At 43.5% G+C, this 23,235-nt stretch overlaps 1 protein-coding gene across 1 annotated transcript; it reads right to left on the bottom strand.

Annotated features, from left to right (window-relative positions):
• On the bottom strand, nt 1–21,889 carry MMP2 (matrix metallopeptidase 2). Its single transcript, XM_081963470.1, has 13 exons — nt 21,490–21,889; nt 19,511–19,737; nt 16,047–16,195; nt 15,123–15,251; nt 14,848–15,021; nt 10,791–10,964; nt 9,915–10,088; nt 8,283–8,438; nt 7,790–7,919; nt 5,904–6,040; nt 4,270–4,429; nt 3,158–3,267; nt 1–2,176 (listed from the first exon to the last, which is right to left on the bottom strand). Exons 1-13 carry the CDS (start codon nt 21,721–21,723, stop codon nt 2,073–2,075), a joined length of 2,058 nt encoding a protein of 685 aa, XP_081819596.1. The 5' UTR covers nt 21,724–21,889; the 3' UTR covers nt 1–2,072.
• Between the last annotated feature and the right edge of the window lie 1,346 nt (nt 21,890–23,235).

The raw sequence follows: 23,235 nt of genomic DNA, 5'->3' as shown, positions 1-23,235 counted from the left end.
TTGGTTTTCTTCCTTTATTGGTAACACTGATGTTTGGTATGTACACTTTTTTTTTTACTTAAAAATCCTTTCTATGAACATCATTCTTCCATGGGGGGTCTACAGTGGAAGGTTTGCATTGCCTGATGCTTTAAATCTAACCATGAAGAAATGAGTGGACGAGAGAGAGGAAGAAAGAGGAAGCCATCTCGGTACAATGAAGACAAGAAGAGTAAAACACGAAGCGTTCAAACTTGACCTTTCTTATATAACATGTCAACTTCAAATTCATGGGTCACTCCATCGGTGTTTCTTTTTATGATCTGTCGGTGGCAAAGTACGTGAAGCAAATGTAAAGATATGCCTTTCTTATTTTTTAAAAAAGTCAGTCCTTGATTTACAAGCATTCATTTAGTGCCATTGGAAGTTTAAAAGGAGCTGAAAAAAAGTGACTTATGACCACTTTTTGCACCATTGTTGCAGCATTCCCATGGTCCACCTGATCAGAATTCAGCTGCTTGGAAACCAGCAGGTATTTATGACCGCTGTAATGTCCCAGGATGACACAATCATGCTTTGTGACAAGCGTAGTCCAGGGGAAAACCGGATTCATTTAACAACCATGTTACTAAACCATGGCGATGATTCTTTTAACAACAGTGGCAAGAAAGATCATAGAATGGGACAAAGCTCACTTCACAACCATCTTGTTTAGCAATGTAAATTTTGGGGCTCAATTCAGGTCATAAGCCGTGGGCTAAAGGTAAAGGTTCCCCTCAGACATATGTGCTAGTTGTTCCCGACTCTAGGGAGAGGTGCTCATCTCTGTTTCAAAGCTGAAGAGCCAGCACTGTCCGAAGACGTCTCCGTGGTCATGTGGCTGGCATGACTCAACGCCAAAGGTGCATGGAATGCTGTTACCTTCCCACCAAAGATGGTTCCTATTTTTCTACGTGCATTTTTAATGTGCTCTCGAACTGCTAGGTTGGCAGAAGCTGGGACAAGTCACGGGAGCTCACTCTGTTACGTGGCGCTAGGGATTCAAACTGCCAAACGGCCGACCTTTCTGATCGACAAGCTCAGCATCTTAGCCACTGAGCCACCGCAACCCTTCAAGTCGAGGGTTACCTGTATCTTAAAAGCGAGTTTCTTCGGCGTGACTTCATCGCGTTTCAGCGCTTCACACAATATCCCCAGGCAACCTATGCCTTGCAATCGGCCTTTCTTACAATGGCGTGTAAAGAAACGGGAATCACAAATGAACCGCTGAGGAACGGCAGAGTTTAAAGCTCTTCGTGCAAAAAGCAGGGCCCTTTGGGCGAATCTGAACTGAAACTGATAAGACTCCCTTGAGGAAATGTGGAAAGTTCAGAGGGCAAATTCAGAATATTATTGAGAATAAGTTTTCCTTTCCAAAGTTGACTTACAGGTAGGTTGGAAGGCCTGAAGGCTTTTCTGTAATTGGACCTTTCTTGAGATTGGGGTTGCTGGTATAATTTCATTTCATGTCCAACCTGACTTGAAAGAACAAAATCTGTATATTGCTGGACTTCCAGGCTGTAAAAAAAAAGTCTAAACTCTCCATGTTTTCTTCTCTCTAAATTTAGAAGAGCGGCATGTGGGGAGTCCGTGTCGAAGCCACCGACTTTCTGGCATGCTAACGTTCTACATTTTGGGATATATTTTCATCTGGGCGTGAGGTTGGCTAATGATTGCTTTCCAAAATGGGAACAAGATGGCCGTTACGGCATCTTAGCAGTAGCCTTGCCAATCTGGAACACTTGGCAATAAGGTCAGGTCTAGATCGCTTAAATTTTGAAACCAAAGAAGAGAAGAAATGTCAGATCTAGGAATTCTGAAGGCTTTGAGAAGGAAGGAAGGATTGGGTGGGACTTGCTTCCAAGTCACTTGCTTTCTCAGGTCTGAAACCGTTGTATCGAGTAGTGGTATTGAGTAGGTTGGGCTGGTGCCAGACGAGCCCCTGAATTAGGATATAGCTCTATTTCTAATGGTGGGGTAAGACATAGGACTCTTACACATCAAAACAGAGAATAAATGGTTGGTTAGGAAAAGGGGAGGGGGGGGCGCTTTGCTCAGCAAGCCAGCCAGTCTGATTTCACGTTGCCGACTTTCACAATCTTTAAGCTTTGATCTTCCAATTTCAGGTAGTACCAGTCCTTGAAAAAGTAGCTGTGGCCTGAAAGGAGAAAACAAACCCTTAACCGCAGTTCTGGGAATCACTAGAGCAGGTGTCTGTATAACCTGGGGGTCAGCTCAGTGGTTGGGTTCAATGGGAGTAGCACAAAAACCATCAGCCACGCTACCACCCACCATTCTCGTGTATTTTAGCTTTTTAAAGCATTTTCCCCTAGTGGTTTAGGCAAACCGGCAGGGGGAAATGCTTTAAACAGCTTTTTAAAAAGTTTCCGACGATCACGTGACTCACAGCTGTTGGAAGCTTTTTGAAAAGCTTTTTAAAGCATTTTAAAAGCTTTTTAAAAAGCTTTTAAAAGCATTTTCCCTCTGCCGGTTCACCCGAAACGGCAGGGGAAAATGCTTTAAAAAGCTATTTAAAAATAGCTGAAAGTGGGAAAAAAAGTTGGCCATGCCCACCCAGTCACATGACAACCCCCTTCCCCCTAATCTATGCCCACAGAACTGGTAAGGGTGGGGGGATTAGATTTCACCACTGGTTAAAAGCTTCAATTTCAGCTTCCACTCTTCCTCCCCAACTCAACCCCTGTGAAAAGTTCTCAGCAGTTTAGAAGATTCAGTTCAAAGGAAGGTTTCTCTCCCCCCCCCCACCCCAGGTCTATGAATAAAGCCAGAATTCCTTAAGCAGAATCTGGGCTGCATAAAAAAAAAAAAGAGGGGTTAGGATTACTCTGCTGGAGACGAGTTATTCAGACAGCCAGGCAGAGTTCAGCAAAGGTCACCCTTCCTAAATTTCCTTACAGCAGTGGGAGATTTTCACTGAAGAGAGAAATTTGCTGTGGCAGCTGGCAGATTGCCAAAGCTGTCGGCCTGTTCAGTGACCACGGCAGCAGATAACATCTCCAAAAAATAATGCAGTAGCAGGCTGAAGTACAGCAATCAATCTCCCCCCTTCCCGATTATATATATATATATATATATATATATCAATATAAAAAATCTTAGAAAACAAATAGCAGCTTACCACTTCCGCTCACTCCCAGGGCAGCATCTAAATTGTCTGGGACGCCGTTCCAAGCATCTGAGATTAATTTAGGGAAGCCAGGGTCCATTTTCTTCTTCACTTCATTGTATCTGTAAAACACACAGGAACAAAAAAAAACATATATACCTTCCTCACTTGATATCCTTCTCATCTTTCCTATTTTCTTAGCTTCTTATGACTATCTTTGTATCTCGTGATTTATGCTGATTGCCTTTAGTTAGTATCCTATTATGATTAATCTTGATTGCTTAGTTAGTGTCCTGTGATTCGGACAGTGAGGAGGTTGGGGAGGAACCTGGCCCAATGCTGGAGTCTGGGGAAGGCTCTGATGAGGGCTCTGTGTCGGAGGCAGAGAGGCAGCCAGAGACGTATGCCAGTTATCAGCTGCCTTCAGAGTCAGACATCAGTGAGGCAGAAGAACAGCTGGAGCCTGTTCCTAGTGTGCGCATGCGCAGAGTTGCCCGACGAAGGGAACAGCTAAAGAACAGGGGTCAACTTGGGAGTAAGGCCACAGTGGACGATGAATGGGCCCTCCCAGAGGAAATAAAAGAGGAGCAAAAGGGGAGTGGAGTTTGCAGGAGACCATTAGTTCACTTAATTGGCTCGTGAGTCTCTGAGACTCCTTGCCAAGTTTTGCAGATATCAGCCTGGCAGCTCTCCAAGCTGGATAAGGTCTGTGACTGTAAATCCTCCCTTGAAAGACTTCGCTGGATGTGAATGAGCAGAATTCACAGTCAATTAATAAAAAGGGTTTTTATCAGGATAAGGAGTTTGCTTCATGCTCTTGGGAAGCCTTGATCAGAACACTATGGCTAGCACCGACTGTTGGGTCTTATGATATATTATGATTGTATGTTATGATGATGATCATGATTTGTCATTTGTTGCTTGTATGTACCCTGAGAGCTTATGCACTGGAAGAGACAAATTTCTTGTGTCTCCAATCATCCTTGGCCAATAAAGAACTCTACCTTCTACCTTCTGAACTTACTTGGACATGCAAACAGGTGTTAAGTGTGGGTGAATCTGGGCAACATTCCTAACCGCCTAGCGCTGTGGTATCCCAGCGTTGGGGTTGCAGGATTCCTTACCTCCAAAATTTGTCCCCTGCAAAAATGTAAGTCTTCTTGTTTTTGCTCCAGTTAAATACAGCATTGACACGTTGCACGTCAGGAGGTAGCCCGAGAGTGGTAAGTCTCTTTGGATACCCTCTTTCCAAGGTGCTGGCTGTGTAAATCCAGTATTCGTTTCCTAGGAAAAGAAAGCATCAAGTTTTCATGATCTTTGTTGAGATTAAGAGGAAGGAGAAAGAGGTTTTCCAAGGGTCTTGGATTTCAGGCAGTGAAGCAAAATTAAGTAAATTAGGGAGGTAAACTAGGACAGGCCAAGCACTTCATTTCAAAATTAACTCCCTACTCTTTAACTTTGCCTCTGCAGGTGACAAAATTGTACATCACGTATGAAAGTGTTCTCCTACTTGGTTTGTTCCTTTCTGTTGTTGCCTGTTTTGTGTAATTAGGTTTGACTAGAAGATGACAAGAAGCCTTGTTCAGATTGGGCTGTAGGAAGTGACCAAGCCGAGTGTGTGTGTGTGTGTGTGTGTGTGTGTGTGTGTAACTCATCCAATGAAAAGATCTAAGGGTGACATGATAGCAGTGTTCCAATGTTTGAGGAACTGCCACAAGGAAGGGACAATCCTCTTAACCTCTATATCAGGCCTGCAGCCATCTTTCCTTTTGGCTCTTTGGCCTGCCACACTTTCTATTATTCTGCTGTGCATTTTCTAATGTGGGAAAATGGGAGGGGGGATTGTAAGAAAGTGAGATGCGATGTAGCCATAACAAAATTCTTTCTAGAAAGCCAAGGTCATCCTTCGTCTTTGAACCTCTGCACCTGACCGGAACTGGATAGGTAGAGGCTGCCAGCATGGCAGTGGAAGATTGGACCATGTGATGGACTTGTGGGTGTGGGGGCAAGATCTTGAACTTTCAACTAGGAGGGGGAAACTGAGAAGCTTCAGATTCAGGTTTTCCCATAGGTGCCAACATGGCTTGCTTAAAAATTGGAACTTTGAGGAATACTTTGCCTTAGACTCTGATTTACTTTTGGATGCTATTTGGAACCCTGACACTCTGGCTAATGGTTCTCACTATTAGGAAGTGTCTCCTTAGTTCTAGGTTGCTTCTCTTCTTGATTAGTTTCCATCCATTGTTTCTCGTGTTGGCTTCTGGTGCTTTGGAGAATAGGCTAAACCCCTCTTCTTGGTGACAGCCCCTTGTGGCAAATTTTGAAAGATAACCATGTTTTGGTCAAAGCAGAATACAAAATAATAGAGTTGGAAGAGACTTTGGAGGTCTTCTAGTCCAACCTCCTGCTCAATAGCAGAACCTATGCTATTCGGAATAAATGGCTGTCCAATCTCTTCTTTAAAACCTCCAGTGATGAATCACCCACAACGTCTGGAAATCCATTCCAACTTTTTCAAAAACAGGGCAATTGAATGAAAAATTTGCATTGGCTAAATACTAAATAAATGAATTGCTTCTTTCTTCCTAACATAACATAAACATGGACAAAGCAACAAAGTGACATAAGAACATCTTCCTGGCTACAAGTTCTGGTTCTTGGAGGCCAAATCTTCTGAAGAACATCTAGTTGGCGCAGTTGACATTACAGAAATCCAAATCATTGCGTATGTGTGTGTGGATTTCAGCCCAAATCTTACCTGAAAAAAATACCGATTTTTCTTCTTGAGGAGCTTCATAGACAGCATCGATTTTTTCTGGAAGGTCAGGCCAAAAAACAGCCACCAGCAATGGTCCAGTTGGTCGGCTCCGTTCATTCGCAGTTCTCCAGAAGAATCTAGCAACAAAAATGACAAGAAACTTTATCGGCAGATGTGCTTTTTAAACAAACTGAGCCAAGTGCATTCATGTGTACACAAACGCGCAAACACATACACGCAACAATGCTCGTATTCTACTAGCAACATAAACATTAAATTATAGGGGCCTCTGTTATTATTCAGTGCGTCAATCTTTTATTGGTGGGAGTTGCCCCATGAATTTTTTTACCGTGTGATGCCCAGACGTTTTGCCATTCATAACAATTTTCTCCAGCACTCGCAATCATTCTTAGCAAAGAACAAAAATAAATAAATGAAATAAAATCAAGCAAGCAAGAGAGACGAAATAGCGGCTGGTTCAATTATCCTAGCAAATAAACTGATTTACAAGGCACTTAAAACTCTTTCAGCCTTCTCTTGTGCAGTACGCCGAACAGATGGATACGCATTCGGCAAAAGGCAGCCTTTGTATTGGATTCCATTACTCCGGGTGATTATGATCGCAGCAACTAAAAAAAAGATCAAATCTAATAATCATCGATCAAACAGCTTGGCTGTAAATGAAACCCAGGGACATTAAAACTGTTCATTAGAGGGATGAAAGGAGCAATTTGGAAGCTGTTGAGCTGATATCCTCTTTCGATTTATGAACATTGGGGAGGAAAAAAAACAACCACCTTAACTCTGCTTTGATTTCAGCGGCAGTATGTAGGAAATTATGGGACAGGATGTTAATAAAAACGTTATTGTGTAATCTTTTTTCCCCTCTCCCTCCATCTCTGGTGAGCAGTTCCTTTCGTTTAAAGAACTCCAAAACTAATAGCTGAAACCAGCTGGCCCATTCCTCAAGCAACAAATCTGGAAATGCCGTATAATAAGTCAGACAAGGCTGCCCTTTGATAATGTTGAGCAAAATGCTTGTCAGATTAGTCTTTTGAGCTGCATAATCTTTCTTTTTTTCACCCTGTTTTTAAACGGGAGCTGGCTCTCTGTTGTGTGGGGGGCAACAAACCAACCAACCCAGCTTTATAGCTTGTAACAGTGACACAAGCTCAGTTGTCATTTTCAGCCCGTCGGTCCGATTGTCACACGTTAAACTTGGTTGTTACTTGTAAGCACTTTTTTCATTGTGCATGTTGTTATCTGCCTTGAATCCAAAACTAAACTCGTCATCTTCATTTAAAGACCCCATAATCCCTTGCGGGTTGGAGTCTGGACACCTGAATGGAGCTAGCAGAGTGTTTTAATGGCCGGTTGCCCTTCCTGTCCCCAATGTGGAGTTTTGTTCAGCAGATATTTTGCAGTATCCTTCCCCTGGAGTGGGGAGGGAATGGAGATTTTTCAGTATCCTTCTGCCATGCCCACCAAGCCACGCCCACAGAACCAGTAGTAAAATGTTTTGAATCCCACCACTGTTAGTGATGGTGAACTGATGGCACATTTGCCACAGGTGGCCTGCAGAACCTTCTCTGCGGGCACATGAGCTGTCACCCCAGCTCACCTCCACCGCACATGCACATGCGCCTGTTGCTGGGCAGCTGATTTTTGGGTCTCTACCGTGCATGGAGAGGGGAGTGCAGGGGCAGGTGGGGGCCCCCACAGCCCATTTTGGGGGGTTCATGTGAGCATGACTGAGGGGAGTGTGGAGATCATGCACAGTGGGATGAGCCATGCATGGGTGGTAGTGGTGTTGCACATGCATTGGATTATGGGTTGCATTGCATTATTCCATTGCTGGAATTGATCCTTCTCTGACCCCGACTCACCTGTCTTTGAAGAAAAAGATCTCGCCTCTCATTTGAGCCACAGCATCAAAGACAAGCTCTTGACCACAAAGTTCAGGAGTGACAGGTCCAAGGGTTGGCTTTGGTCCTGGTCCAACATCAGTCGAACCCCCTACAAATCAAGAAAAAGTATAAGCATAATCTTTATTGTCATTGTACTTAAATACAACCAAATCGGTTAAAAAAAAAGTCAACAGTGATCTGGACAATCTGTTTTTAAGCCTAGAAATCTGAAAGAGAAGCAATATCAAGAATCCTTGTTCTGCTTTTTTTTTCCTGGTAACGCAAAAAAAAAAAAAAGCATTAGATAACATAGAAGGGGGAAAGAAAGTGAATGGGGCATCTGGTTTTCTTCAAATGGTTCGCCACAACAATTCCATTATTTTAGGTTCTCCTGGAAAAGCTTGAACCCCAAGATTAATAAGGATACGGACTCAAATGTTTCAGATAGGTTTGAACCAACTGGAAACTTCACCATAAAGTTCTTGGATCCCTTGAATGTCATCTTGAGAAAGGCGGAAGTGCTTGGTATAGGTGTAGATGGGGGCCATCAGTGCGCCAGGGTCTTCAGAATGTTCGAGTCCCATTGCGTGGCCAAATTCATGAGCAGCAACCAAGAACAGGCTGTACCCTGGAAGAAAACAAATCAGCTCCTTAGGGATGCTTGATGGGCATTGACTTCTTTGTGAAGTCAATCTAACCATTTCGCAAGAGCAGTTTCTGGGGCTTTGAAGGCATCTAAGACAGAAGATGTAACCACTAAAGAAAAGGACATACCTTATTTTTCAGAGTATAAGACACTCTGAAGTATAAGATGCACCTAGCTTTTGGGGAGGAAAACAAGGGGGGAAAATCTGCTTCTGCCTCCCAGCAATTTGCCTCCTTGCAGCAAACAGCAAACAGCCCATTTTAGTTTCAGTTTCAGCACAGCCTGATTAGCCAAAGCAGCTGATTGTCGGTTGGATTGGCCTCCCAACAATCAGCTGTTTCAGGCTGCAGGGATTGCCATAGCCTATTGCCTCCTCCATGTACCCCATTTTCCGCCCGTTCCAGGCAGTGGGAATCGGAATAGGCAGAAAATCAGGGACGTGAAAAGCGAAAATGGGGCGCACAGAGGCAAAAAATGGGATGCTGAGACTGAAAATGTGGTGCACAGAGGCAACAAGAGGCAATGGCAAAGATTTGTTTCAGGAGTGTGAAGATCTGTCCATGAATCTCAGAGACTCTGTGCCCAGCCTTTCCTTGCCCAGCACCTCATTTGGAAAATATTTAAATGGCAGCTTTCCAAGATAGATAAGTCTGTCATCATAAATTCACCTTTGAAAGACAGTTTGCCAGGCCTTGCTGAATGTGAATGAGGAGAAGTCACATTCATTTAATAAAAGGGGTTTTGTCAGGACCAGGACTCTACTTCATGCTTTTTGGTTCATTTTCAACCAAGCCCACCTAAGCCCCTAAAAAAAAGGGTGTAACCACCAAACAACTTGTATGTTAAGCCATGTTTTGCTGATAAACCATAGTTGGTGTCACTTGTACGAAGTCAGAAACCAAGACTCAGAGGTGTCTAAAGCTGGACTCATGAAATATACAGAGTACTGTAAAATCCAAATTAACTACAAAGACAAAAGGCATCTGGTATCTAAACTCTACTTTTCAGCCATGTTCAAACATCCCTGATCCAGCTGTTGGGAAACTTTGTGAGAAGGAATGATTTACAGTTAACTCCACAGGTGACTCATTTGTGAGTTTCTTAGGATGTTTTGAGGGAGAGTGGGTTTTGCAATCATTTATGGACATTTGATGATCTCAGTTATAGTTCTGAGAATGAGGGAAGCTTGTAAGAGAAATGTTTTGATTCACAAAGGACATCTTGAGATGCAATCTAAAACTTTAGCCTATTTTTCTAGCTTTGAAACATAAGAAAACATAGAAAATGACACAAGAGTGAGCTGTTTTGTAAGAACTAGGGTTTTTTAAAAAAATTCTTTGACCTTTATTTTGGTCCATTAAAACCGTGGTGTATTCCTTGTTTTTTGATACTTCGGAGAACTGGAAGTAATGCTGTAACATTTATAAGGAGAAGGAAGAGGAGGAGAAAAATCTCTACCTGCATCCGGACAAAATCCCCATTTGCGATCTTCATCATAGTTACTAGTGGTAGAGCACCACATCTTCCCATCTTGCCGTCCCGAAGTGGTACAAGAATCATACTTATTCCCAAGGAATATAAAAGGAAAAACACATGGATGTCCTTCAGAATTTCCACCCACGGTAGACATTGCTGCATTAAAAAGAGAAGAATTAGAATAACAGAGCTGGAAGGGACCTTGGAGGTCTTCTAGTCCAACCCCCTGCCTAGGCAGGAAACCCTATACCGTTTCAGAAAAATGGCTATCCAACATCTTCTTAAAGATTTCCAGTGTTGGAGCATTCACAAGTTCTGGAGGCAACTTCTGTTCCACTGATTAATTGTTCTAACTGTCAGCAAATTTCTCCTCGGTTCTAAGTTGCTTCTCTCCTTGATTAGTTTCCACCCATTGCTTCTTGTTCTACCCTCAGGTGCCTTGGAGAATAGTTTGACTCCCTCTTCTTTGTGGCAACCCCTGAGATACTGGAACAATGCTATCATGTCTCCCCTAGTCCTTCTTTCTCTTAGGCTAAACATACCCAGTTCCTGCAATTCATTCCATAACTTTGGTCGCAAACTGATTTGGTCGTGACCTGAACCTAATTTTGGAAATTTGGTGCTTACAAAAAAAAGCGGTGCAGAAGGGGAAATCGGCCAAGGAAACAAAAACAAATTTGTGAATTTTTTTGGTCAGAACCCAATTTGTTCGTGGTCCAGAGGTTCTACTCTACTACTCTGTTTCCCTGAAAATAAGACCTCCCCGGATAATAAGCCCGATCGGGCTTTTGAGCCCGATGGTTTAGATGGTTTTTCCTCTGAACAAACCCTTGCCAATTGTAGCAAAGATCTTCTTACCTGTCTCTGGACAAAATCCAAATTTCTTATCCCGGTCATAATCTTCGGTAGTGCTACACCATCTATACCCATCTTGTCTTCCTTCTGTGGTGCAGCTGTCAAAGGATCTTTCCTCAAACAGGAAGGGGAATTTGCACGGCTGCCCATCGGAATTTCCACCCATGGTGAAAAGAGCTGCAGGGTAAGAGGTGTACAATTAAAACCTTGGTGACATCTTTCCAAGTTGGCAGCTGGATACGCAGAGCAAAATATGGGGGGTTTCCCCACTTTCTTTTGTCTCTCTCGATAAAGAATGTTTCAAAGTTTTTGGAAGTTTTAACAACAGTAGGAAGGACGGTAGGAAGAACTCATACAAACTATCGAGGAATTCTGGGAGTTGAAGTCCACAGGTCTTAAAATTGCCAATGTTGAAAAACACAACCTCTAATTAATATCCAGCCTGTACCTATTACCAGGTTGTTTTCCCCCCAAAAAAGTTGAAGCTAAATGTGTTACTCCTGTGGCCCTCCAGTGGTTAGCGGAGCTGGCAGCAGAATCAGACAGTGGGGAGGTTAAAGAGGAACATGGGCCAGTCCTGGAGTCTGGGGAAGGCTCTGATGAGGGCTCTGCATCAGAGGCAGAGAGGGGGCCAAGGCCGTCTGACAGTTATCAGCTGCCTTTGGAGCTAGACAGCTGTGAGGGAGAGGAACAGCTGGAGCCTGTTCCCAGTGTGCGCGTGCAGAGAGTTGCCAGATGAAGGGAACAGCTAAAGAACAGGGGTCGACTTGGGAGTAAGGCCACATGTGGATGATGAATGGCCCCTCCCAGAGGAAATAAAAGAGGAGTGAAAGGGGAGGGGGCTTTTTCTGGAAACAATTCATTTGTTCGTTTGTTCGTTCATTTATTTCAGGAGTGTGAAGATCTGTCTGTGAATCTCAGAGACTCTCTGCCAAGTCTTTCCTTGCATAGCACTGCGTTTGGGAAATATTTACATGGCAGCTTTCCAAGCTAGATAAAGTCTGTGGTCATAAATTCACCTTTGAAAGACTGTTTGCCAGGCCTTGGCTGAATGTGAATGAGAGGAATTAACATTCACTTAATCAAAGAGGTTTTGTCAGGACCAAGACTCTGTTTCGTGCTTTTTGGGGACGCCCAGGTCAGAACAGTTGCATCGGATGTCACTCATTGACTTTTCCGGATTGCTAGTGATTTGAGAATGGGTTTCCTCAGCCTTCCAGCCACGTTTCCTGTTTGTTAAGAAAACCATGCTCACAATGCTAGTTAAAATGCATGTCAGAATGTAGCCAGCATCGGAGTTCCAAGACTTCCTTTAAAGCAGCTTTTCTTTTGGAGAACGCAAAGGGAACGGAGGCTGCTATCGCAGGCATATTCATTTGCTAGGGAAGCAGCTTTGGGCTATAAACTCAGCCAGGTTTGGCCTTTTAATAACATATCTTATTAGCTTAACCACCAACAATTTAGGAGAAGAGAAAACCAGTATGGAAACTTAATGTCGCGTTGCTGGAAATAATCATTGTCTCCATGCCCAAAGAAGGCTGATTTTTTTTTTCCTGTTTGGTGAGCACAGCCACCAAAAGTTTCCAAAGCCTTTGCTTTTGCCACAATTTTCTTTAACAGCTTCTGCAGCTTTGATAGCAGAAACAACTCTTAACACTGGAGTAGCAATAATTAAAAGGAGAATCTATTCAATGGGAAACGATGCTGGAAGGCAGGATCCCAATTCCCAAAGGACAGAGGGTCCCAAAGTTTGTTCGCAGAATTTTCCTATTTTACAATTCCCAAGGGGCAGCGAGGTTTTGGGAGGTTCCCTGAAATATTGATCCAAGAAAGGAAAGTCTTCTGTCTTTCCCTGCTTAACAAACATTTCCAAGTTTAGTTCTATAGCAGGAGTCAGCAGTCTGCAGCTCTGGGGCTACATGTGGCTCTTTCATCCATCTGCTATGGTTCCCTTTGGCTGATTGGCTCCACAATAGATAGGGCTTTTGATTAGGACAGGTAGAGGATACCGCACTAGGAGAAGACTCTATGGTGGGAGAGCTGGACTTCCAGTCAGCAGAAGAAAAAAGACACCATGCTAGGAGGAGACTCTAAAGCAAAGGGTCAGCAGTCTGTAGCTCTGGAGCTGCAAGTGGCTCTTTCATCCATCTGCTGTGGCTCCCTTTTGCTGGTTGTCTCCACAATTGATAAGACTTTCAATTAGGACAGGTAGAGGACACTGTGCTAGGAGAAGACTCTATGGTGGGGGAACCAGACTTCTGGTCGGCTCCAGAATTGAATGGGGGGGGGGCTTCTGATTAGGACCTTTGTGGCTCTTTGAGTGTTTAAGGTTGCTGACCTCTGTTCTAAAGTAATGCGCACAAAGGGCAGATCATCACAAAGTTGCAAGATGTAAAACAAAATAGGCAAGGAAAGAAGAGTATGGATTAAGTAAGGGTCCTTCCTTCCTGGGGAATTTCAAGACAAAACACTTCCTCCAGGATGCCTGTATTTATAAGATTTGCAGAGAGATAGGGCTTGTTTTTCTTTCTGCCAATAACATCAAAATATCTACATTTACATTCAGCCCTGCTGCCATTTCCATGGCTTTTATTATACCCACTTCTCAAGAGCTACATCAAAAGTCAGAGGGAGGTTGGGGAAATATTGGGACACACGGATTTGTTTTGATATGCGATTGATGGTCCTTAAATCTTGCCTCCCCACAAATGAAAATCAAAGAGTAAAAGCTGAGACATTAGAATGGTAACCGGTAATACATTATGAGTGATAATGACACCCTTGTTCATGAGAATTAGCCATGGTGGGGAAAGACAGAAAGAAAGAGAGAGAGAAGAAAGAGAGAAAGAAAGAAAGACAGATAGACAGACAGACAGACAAACAGAGAGAGAAAGAAAGAAAAAAGAAAGAGAAAGAAAGATGGAAAGAGAGAGAGAGAAGAAAAAAAGAAAAAGGAAGGAAGGAGGGAGGGAGGAGAATAGAGGGAAGGAAGGCTTCACATAAAAGAGCACTTCCTGAGGTAGTTTTGGGATTTGTGTCTTCTTCATCAAATCCCTACAACCTTGGAGGAGAGAGACCGTATGCAATGGTGATTAGGGACCTTTGAGTCATTGGCATTTAGAAGACTTGCTCTTGTCTGCTCTCGTAACATCTGCATTTATTAGGCAAGCCTTTAGAAAACAATGTTTTGGAATAATAATGTGAACAAGGCCACTATTTGTCTAACAAGGACCATCTGTGAGTTGGTTGTTATTCAGGGATTCTGAGGGGAAAAAAACTACATCACTCACAAAAGCCCTCGGATCTGCCGACAAAATCCCAGCCCTGGAGTTTCTTCATGAAATGCAAATATCTGCCCAGTCTCGCTGCAATCTAATTGTATAAACTCATTACAAAAACCATAATCCTTGTTCCCAGTAATGAGGGGAAACCCTCTATTTTTAATAGAAAATTGTCCTCATGGCTTGCTCTGGTGTACAATATCTTTGGAGTTAATATTTATTGTTTTCGCATTTTATCTTGATACTTTTACTTCGTGTAAGCTGATGGGTGGCATATAAGTTTAACTTAACTTAACCAATCAACCAACCAACCTGTCAACTTGCAAATCATCCCTGGCCTGCTCTTGAGTTGCCATTGGAAAGGGGGTATGGGAAACTGATGAAACGACAGGGCAGCAAAAGACAGGTGCACATTCCAGACTTATCTCTCTCAAGGCTGTATCCCAGGGTTACTTACAGCTGTAGGAGGGGAGTGATCTCTACAGCTCATGAAATTGCCCCGTTGGCGAATGTGATTGGTGACACACTCTGGGAGGAGGGGGAAACAGGGTCATAATTGGGGCTGTAAATTACATGGGGTCAGAACTGGCTTCACTTGGGAACTCTGTAAACTGCTTAGGGAGGGCTGGAAAGCACTGTGAAGCAGTATATAAGTCTAAGTGCTATTGCAATTGCTATTGAGAAGATTCAATGGTTCGCCTCTACCCTGCCTTAAGACCACAAGCCGTTAACCAACTAAAGCAGCCTCCTCAAAACTCCACAGCCACCCTTCAACTTACATTCATGGGGGCAGAATCCATATTTGCCATCTGTATCAAAGTTGTAGGTGGTTGAACACCACAGGAACCCATCGCTTCGTCCTGCATCGGTGCAGCTGTTGTATTCCTTCTCGCTAAACAGGAAGGGGAATTTGCAAAACTCCCCATCCGCGTTGCCGTATTTCACCCTGACCACTAGAAAGGAGAGGACGGAGGATTCATCAGCAGAACAAAAACTACATCCACAGCAGCCAATGACACTTGAGTAGGCTCCGAAGCGAAAACGGCTGCCTTACCTTGGCCTTCACCCAAAGTCCAAAATTCGTCGTCATCAAAATGAGAATCGCCTCCGACCCCTGGTCCAGGAGCAAAAGCGTGGGCCAGAAGGCCATCCTTACCATCAAAAGGATACCCATCCCCATGCTCTGCAGAAGAAGGAACAAAAGCAAAACAGCATCAGACCTTGGCATCAGGACATCTTTGGGTGAAATGCTACCGGTTTGGGCCAATTTGCCCGAATCGGTAGTATAAAATACTACAGCTGATCTTTGGAACTTTTTTGGGTACTTTTTAAGCCTTTTTTTTTTTACTACAGGTTCTCCGGAAACGCGGGGCTGGGGGGTCCATTTTTGTTCCCAGCAGGCTTCGCTGAAGGAGTGCCAATTTAATTTCAACCATTGAGTGAAAACCTGAGGTTTCCATCAGAGTGAGGTATGAAGACTCCTGCAAGTCCCTTGGACTGCAAGGCGATCAACCCAGTCAGTCCTAGAGGAGATCAACCCTGACTGCTCTTTAGAAGGCCAGATCCTGAAGATGAAACTGAAATCCTTTGGCCACCTAATGAGAAGGAAGGACTCCCTGGAGAAGAGCCTCATGCTGGGAACGATGGAGGGCAAGAGAAGGAGGGGACGGCAGAGAAGGAGGTGGCTGGATGGAGTCACCGAAGCAGTCGGCGTGAGCTTAAATGGACTCCAAAGGATGGTAGAGGACAGGAAGGCCTGGAGGAACGTTGTCCATGGGGTCACGATGGGTCAGACACGACTTCGCAACTAACAACAAGGTTTGATTTGGAGCCATTTGAAACACACGCCCCTTAGAAGCGGTTGGTCTTTATACTGGGTTTCTTATTCACCAGGGTAAAACCCAGGTGAAACTCAATCAACTCAACTCCACCAAGAAACCAGAGTGGGAACCGATACACCGTATTATTATGTGCATACCCCATCGTCCAAAGTTGATCATGATATCTGCCTCTCCATCATGAATTCGGGAGAATTCCAGTGGTGTGACATCACTCCAGACTTTGAAGGCTTGGGCAAACGCATCATCAACCGTTTCAGAATCCAGATCTGGGGTGTAGCCTAGAATTCTTAAGACAAAAATAATGATGACGAACGATGATTTTCAGCGAAGATACAGAGCTCTGACTTGTCTGTCTCCTCGGGGATGCACGAAAGCTGGACAGCCACTAGATGGCAGCAGATATGATTTCATCTGTCCCCCTTGTTATTGCAGAATTACGGTTCTCAATAATTCTCCCTAACATAGCCAAACAGAAGAAAGGCTGTTCATTTTCCTCCTTCCTTCCCTTCCTCCTCCTCTCCATCTCCTTTCCTATCTCCCTTCTCCTCAATTTCCCTTCCTTCTTCTTCTCCTTATCTCCATCGCCTTTCCCTTCACTCTCCTCTTCCTTCCTGTCTCCATTTTTCTTCCTTCCTTCCTTTTTTCCCTTCCTTCCCTCCTCCTTCTCCTCTCCATCTCCTTTCCCTCTCCCTTCTCCTTCTCAATTTCCCTTCCTTCTTCTTCTCCATGTCTCCATCTCCTTTCCCTTCACTCTTCTCTTCCTTCCTGACTCCATTTTTCTTCCTTTCTTCCTTTTTTCCTTCCTTCCTCTTCCTCCTCCCCATCTCCTTTCCCTCTCCCTTCTCCGTCTCAATTTCCCTTCCTTCTTCTCCTTGTCTCCATCTCCTTTCCCTTCCTTCTCCTTCTTCTCCTTCTCCCTTTCTTCGTCTCCTTCCGCTTCACCTCCCCTTTCTCCTTATTTTTTCCTCCTCCCCCTCCCCCTTCTCCCTCCCCCACTCCTCCTTCTGTTCTATTTTTTTTAAAAAAAAACCTTCTGATGGTGAATGGAATCATTTACCACTCTTTCTTTTTTAGGAGGGAGGGAGGGGCAGAGGAATTTGCATTCTTGCAACCGTCTAATCCTACTATACCTGCGCTTGCACATTAATGTCCTGAATCATCTTGGATTGACTGGGATCTGCAAAGCTTGGAATAACTTTATGCATCCTAAAATTGAACTCTCCTTTCAAGCGAACGCAAGAGAAATCCTTGCAAAGCCAACCTTTGTTGGCTATGTGTTATATACGAAACTCTTGTTACATTGGATTTACTCCCAAATCAGCTAGCCAAGTTGCTTTTCTTCCACAGCTAATTCCTGGCCAGCCAAGTCATCTGAATGAGGTGCAAAAAAGGAGGACGCTTGCAAACACTAATCTCCGGCTGAAACGGAGATGGAATTTATATCTTTTTTTTAAAAAAAAAGAAGTGTATTTCTTCTGCCTGAACCTTGTGCAACCCACAGTCTATGAAGAGCCATTTCAAATATCTCCTGTCCTAGTCACCCTGTAATTTCTGCTCAGCTTTCCTGCTGCAGACACAACACGGCTGTGGGATTAATATCATCCCCAGCTCAAAGTGCCAAATCAAAAGTTCTGAGAAGAGAAAGGCAGACACACAGGAGCCTGTGGTGTGTCGTTGCATGGCGTTCAACAGAATGCAAGTTTTAGGGTTGGCTTTTTTTTTACCCTTTAAAGAACAACAACAAAAAGAGAGACATTCTACTCTGAAAAACGACCTTTCTGGAAGGATGCTTTCAAATAGGAAGATGCTGTTTTCTTAAAGAACAGTTTGGTGGAAGGATGAGGTTGTCCCTCTGTAGCATGGAGAACCCCTTGACTACACTAGAGTTTGTGGAAAGACCTACAGTCTATAGAACGTAGAATAGGAGAGTTGGAAGGGACCTCGGCGGTCTTCTAGTCCAACCCCCTGTATCATTTCAGACAAATGGTTGTCCAGACTCTTTTTGAAAGCCTCCTTCAGTGATGGAGTACCCACAACATCTGAAGGCAAGCTATTCCATTGGTTAATTGCATAAGACCAGTGGAGAAAACAAATACTGGATCTTCAAGAAGCCCTTTCAACCTCAACCAAGCCATCGATAACTACATGTGCTGTGGAGACAATAACTTGGTCCTTGACACCAATAAGACCAGGCAGCTTATAGTGGACTACAGAAGGAATAGATCAGACATCCAGCCTTTGGTTATCAATGGAGACCGAGTGGAGCAAATGGCCAGTTTTAATTTTCTGGGTGTTGTCATAAAAGAGGACCTGAGACCTGGGGAGCTCACATTGCAGCCCTGGTCAAAAGGGCCCAGCAGAGATTATACGACCTGAGACTTCTCAGGGAAACAACAACTGAACGGGAAACTGCTGGTGACCTTCTACCGCTGCACCATAGAGAGTATTTTAACTTACTGTACCTGTGTCTGGTTTGCCAATTGCACAGTGGCAGACGGGACAGCGCTCCAGAGGGTCAAGGTCATCATTGCCCAAAGGGTCATTGGTTGCCCTCTCCCCTCTTTGGAAGAGCTTTATAGCTCCCGTTGCCTTAAGAAAGCTCAAAACATCCTTAAAGATCCATCTCATCCTGGGCACCCTTTATTTTTAACTATTACCATCTGGCAGCCGGTACAGGGCAATAAAAACAAGGGCAAATAGGCAGAAAAACAGCTTCTATCCCAGGGTAGTAACTCTAATGAATTCTATGGTATAGTGCAATATTGGGTTTTCAATTTTAATTATATAGCATGTGAAGGATGTGTGTTTGTGTTTTCATTTTTATAGTTATAATGTTACACTGAAGACAGCATTTACAATACAATACAATACAATACAATACAATACAATAGTAGAGTTGGAAGGGACCTTGGAGGTCTTCTAGTCCAACCCCCTGCCTAGGCAGGAAACCCTATAATGTTTCAGACAAATGGCTATCCAACATCTTCTTAAAGACTTCCAGTGTTGGCGCATTCACAACTTCTGGAGGCAACTTCTGTTCCACTGATTAATTGTTCTAACTGTCAGGAAGTTTCTCTTCAGTTCTAAGTTGCTTCTCTCCTTGATTAGTTTCCACCCATTGCTTCTTGTTCAACCCTCAGGTGCCTTGGAGAATAGTTTGACTCCCTCTTCTTTGTGGCAACCCCTGAGATATTGGAACAATGCTATCATGTCTCCCCTAGTCCTTCTTTCTCTTAAGCTAAACATACCCAGTTCCTGCAACCGTTCTTCATATGTTTTAGTCTCCAGTCCCCTAATCATCTTTGTTGCTCTTCTCTGCACTCTTTCTAGAGTCTCCACATCTTTTTTTACATTGTGGCGACCAGAACTGAATGCAGTATTCCAAGTGTGGCCTTACCAAGTGTGGCCTTACCAATGAAATTTAATTTCATTGTACCATGTGCAATGACAATAAAGTAAACTAACTAACTACATTTGGAGATGGAAGCTCCTCTAAAAACTGACACTCTTTCTCCTCCATGTGGTGGGAAGAACTAGAAGATCCATAATTTCCTTCTTAGGGTAATCATTTTCAGAAGACACTGTGCCAATTGGTACCTACCTGTACGTGATGAGGTTTTTCTCCCATTTTGGTTTCCTGGGGAAGAAATTATAATTGGCCACATCTGGGTTGCCACACCTGGGTTTCTTCATGGTTTCTATAGTGTTTTGGTCCAGTTCTCCAGTCTGAGGAAGCCCAAAGAACTTCTGCATGTTCTTCAAAGTGTCCTTCAGGACGAGTAGGTTGCAATTGTCTTTGGGACATCCATAATACTTGTTGAGGTATTGCTTTTGGAGAGAAGAAAAAGATGGGCAGTGAACATGGAAAGAAAGAAAATAATCTAAACGTCTACCTCTCTACCTCGCTTGTTGAAAAAACAACGACATCGCAAAGTTTTCAAATTATGCCCCCAAAGCAAAGATCAGCCCTACAGTTGCCTTTGTCTTGGGCTTAATTGGTTGGACGAAAATCAAGTCAGAAATGATCCTCATGTTTCAGGTTAAATAAGTCCATCTCTGAAGCTGATGTCAATATCAAGAAGGGAGTGAGGGAAGAAGAGGAGGAGGAGGAGGAGGAGGAGGAGGAGGAGGAGGAGGAGGAGGGCTGATGGGTCCTTGGTGCTCTCTGAGCTTGGTTGTTTTCTTGCAGATGTTTCATGACCCAACTAGGTAACATGATCAGTGCTAGAAGCGGGTGAGGGAGGAGGAGGAGGAGATTTTGTCATCCTTGCTGCTTTCTGAGCTTGTTTTCTTGCAGACATTTCATGACCCAACTAGGTAACATCATCGGTGTTAGAAGGGAGGAGGAGGAGGGGGAGAAGAGTGTTGGGTCCTTGGTGCTCTTTCAACATCATTACTGCTAGCATATTACCTAGTTTGGGTAATGAAACATCTACAAGCTCTTCTTGAGCTACAAATATTCTCCTTTATTGATACTAGGATTTGAATTCCCCAGTTTGCTGCAGTGTTATATCGTGATGAAGCTCAAGAGAAAAAAAAGTGGAATTTATATCATAAAGTAAACCACTCTTTGTTTGTGGGTTTATTCTTTTTATTCTTTTTTATATTGGGTTTTTGTTTTAAATTGTTTGCAAGCCACCCAAGAACCACAGAGTGAGTGGGCAGCCATAGAAAACGTCTAAATAGATAAATAAACTCTCAGCTTCTACTGTGCTAGTCACTGGAGCATGTTCTTCCTAACGTGTTTTCTAGGTAGTCAACTTTAAAAGAATCACTGAACAGGCAGATGAGGAATCGTAATTATAATAACTAACATTTTATAGCCCCCCTCCCCTCTCCAACAGATTTGCTACAAACATAACCCTGGCAAAGCTCTAAGGGGCAATTACTGCCTTTCAAGGGGAGAGTTGAGACTCGTTAGTAAGTTGGCTGAAAAATTAAGCTTTAAATAGTAAGGAGGCCTCTCTGACCATGCATAAGTCATATGTTAAGGAAAAAAAACAGAGGAAGAAAGTTGTCTAGATGGAAGCCCCAACTCTTAAAGCTTATGCTCTATACACATATAAAAGAAAAAATACAAAAACCTATAAGCAAATGGGAGGTCATCCTGAAGGAAATCTGTTTATTGTTTGTTTATTCAAGGGATTTGTTTATTCAAGCATCACAAATCTGAAGATTTCTGACTGTGGAGTATTCAAAAATACACTCTGACTTGGCATAAGAAAGAAAGAAAGAAAGAAAGAAAGAAAGAAAGAAAGAAAGAAAGAAAGAAAGAAAGAAGAGAGAAAGAGAAAAGAGAGACAGAGAAAGAAGAGAGAGTGGGAGAGAAGAAAGAAAGAAAAAAACAGAGAGAGGGGAGAGAGAGAAAGAAGAAAGATTGGGAGAGAAGGAAGGAAAGAGAGAGAGAGAGGAGAAAGAGAAAGAAAGAGAAAGAAAGAAAGCTTTTCTATGACCAGGAGGTTAGTTGGTCTACCAGTCTGCTTTTTTGTATCTGTTCTATAACTTTTGATACAGAGCCACATCTTGCACAAACATTGCAAGACTATTTCAACAACAACAAGGAGAAGAAGCTCAACTTACAAATGCCAGTTCTTTGTCTGTTTTGGGGGAAACGTCACCTGGAAACTTAATGATGGGTGATGGGATGAGGTCCCTGCCCGCCAACTCTTCCGAGAGCCTCAAGGTGGGCGGCGGAGGTGCAGAAGCTGGATTTAAAATGGAGAGCAGCAGCAGTGGGATTTTGAAAATGCAGTCCCCCATCCTGAAAGAGACGTTCACCTTCATCTTCTCCCCTTTCTCTTCTCTCCTTGTCATCCTCCTCGGTCCAAGATACCTCGGGAGGGGGAGAGATTTGAGTTGTAGAACTTCTTCGTCCTCCCTGCTTTTTTATGAGCACATCTTCACTTTCTTCTTCTTGAGAGATTTTCCAGTTCTGCTTGCTCTAGCAATTCCTTTGTATGCTTTCAAACATCCCCAGATGCGCAGGCTCCTAAGCGGCTGCCAGAGGAAGTCGTAAGGAAAAAAAAACAAACCAGATGTCGACTTAGTCAGGCTGGATATTACTATTTTTAAAAAAGTTTTTAAGGTAGCTTGCACAAGACTGTTATCTGAAAGGAAAGCCAGGGATCAGGAGAGACATTAATTAAAATTAACCGGGAATGAATGAATGTCAAGGGGGGAGGGGGAATTGCTCTATTTCTGAAATTAAATGTTAAATAAGGCAACAGGCTGGGCCTATGCCTCAAGGAATCTTTCCATTGTGGTTCTTAGAAACTCTAAGGAGTAGTTTTAATCCGACACTAAACTACAGGAGAGCTTTCCCTTCTCTTTTGACTTGGGACGGATTGATTGAAATGATCTCAGATCAAAAGAGCCAACTACGCAGGGATGACATTTGACCGGTTCAGACTAGTTCAGGAAAACCAGCAGCGATGATTTGAATCGGTAAAAACCACCCCTGGTTGGCCCCGCCCACACCTGCCCGCTGGCCCACTGACCCACTCACCCGCTTGCCACTCACCCCTTCCAGCCACTTGCTTGCCCCTTCCAGGCGCTCACCTGGTGGGTGGCCATGAGTGACGTAAAGTTGGCCATGGCCACTCAGTTCTGTGCCCCCTTGTTGTATAGTCATGCTGGCTACATTACAATGTAAGTGTCTTCAGACAACGCTGGCCCCCTTGGCTAAAAAACAAAGATGACCACTGCCCCCTCCCTTTCCTTCCTTTCCTTCTTTCCTTTCCCTTCCTTTCTTTCCTTCCTTCCTTCTCCTTCCTTCCTTCCCTCCTTCCTTCTTTCCTTCTCCTTCCCCTCCTTCCTTTTTTCCTTCCTTCCTTTCCTTCCCTTTCCTTCCTTTTTTCCCCTTCCTTCCTTCCTTCCCTTTTTCTTTCTGCCACCTCTTAATCCTTAATTTTTAAAGTCAAGACATCCTTGCAGCTTGTTGATTCAGTGCACCACCTTATCACTGACTTATGCTATCTGGCTTTGGCAAGTGAGTTAACCTGGTCAGCATTTAATTGCTTGTTACGTGACTTTTCCCCAAGAAACTATCCAGATCACCGTCTGATTTTAACTGGGCTCTCTGAAAACTTTCTGACCTTCTATTTCCTATTGCAACATGAATAAAACAGAACGTAAAGTCTCGATAGAGTAGACTTTTTCGAGAGAGAGAAAGACAAAAAGGCCAATAAAACTAATATATATTTTGCTTCTTGAGTTCTGGCATTCTTTCCACTTTCCTTTTTAATTATTGTTTCACTATTCATAAAGGACATGCCCCAGAGCTTATCAACAAAGTCAGGAAGAATGGAGGTCAAGATTATATCAGTA

The sequence above is a fragment of the Natrix helvetica genome (genome assembly GCF_964273705.1).
Source record: "Natrix helvetica genome assembly, chromosome: 10".
Classification (NCBI taxonomy): Eukaryota; Metazoa; Chordata; class Lepidosauria; order Squamata; family Natricidae; genus Natrix; species Natrix helvetica.
Note: the sequence above shows the minus strand (reverse complement) of the source record. Positions and strands in the feature narration are given on the sequence as shown.

Excerpts from the sequence above, each read along its gene's own strand:
- MMP2 (XM_081963470.1), bottom strand. The coding sequence starts at position 21,723 with ATGACAAGGAGAGAAGAGAAAGGGGAGAAGATGAAGGTGAACGTCTCT. Across the intron at positions 19,738-21,489 it reads CAGACAAAGAACTGGCATTT|CAATACCTCAACAAGTATTA; the intron begins GTAAGTTGAGCT and ends TCTCTCCAAAAG. Across the intron at positions 16,196-19,510 it reads AAAAACCTCATCACGTACAG|AATTCTAGGCTACACCCCAG; the intron begins GTAGGTACCAAT and ends TTTTGTCTTAAG.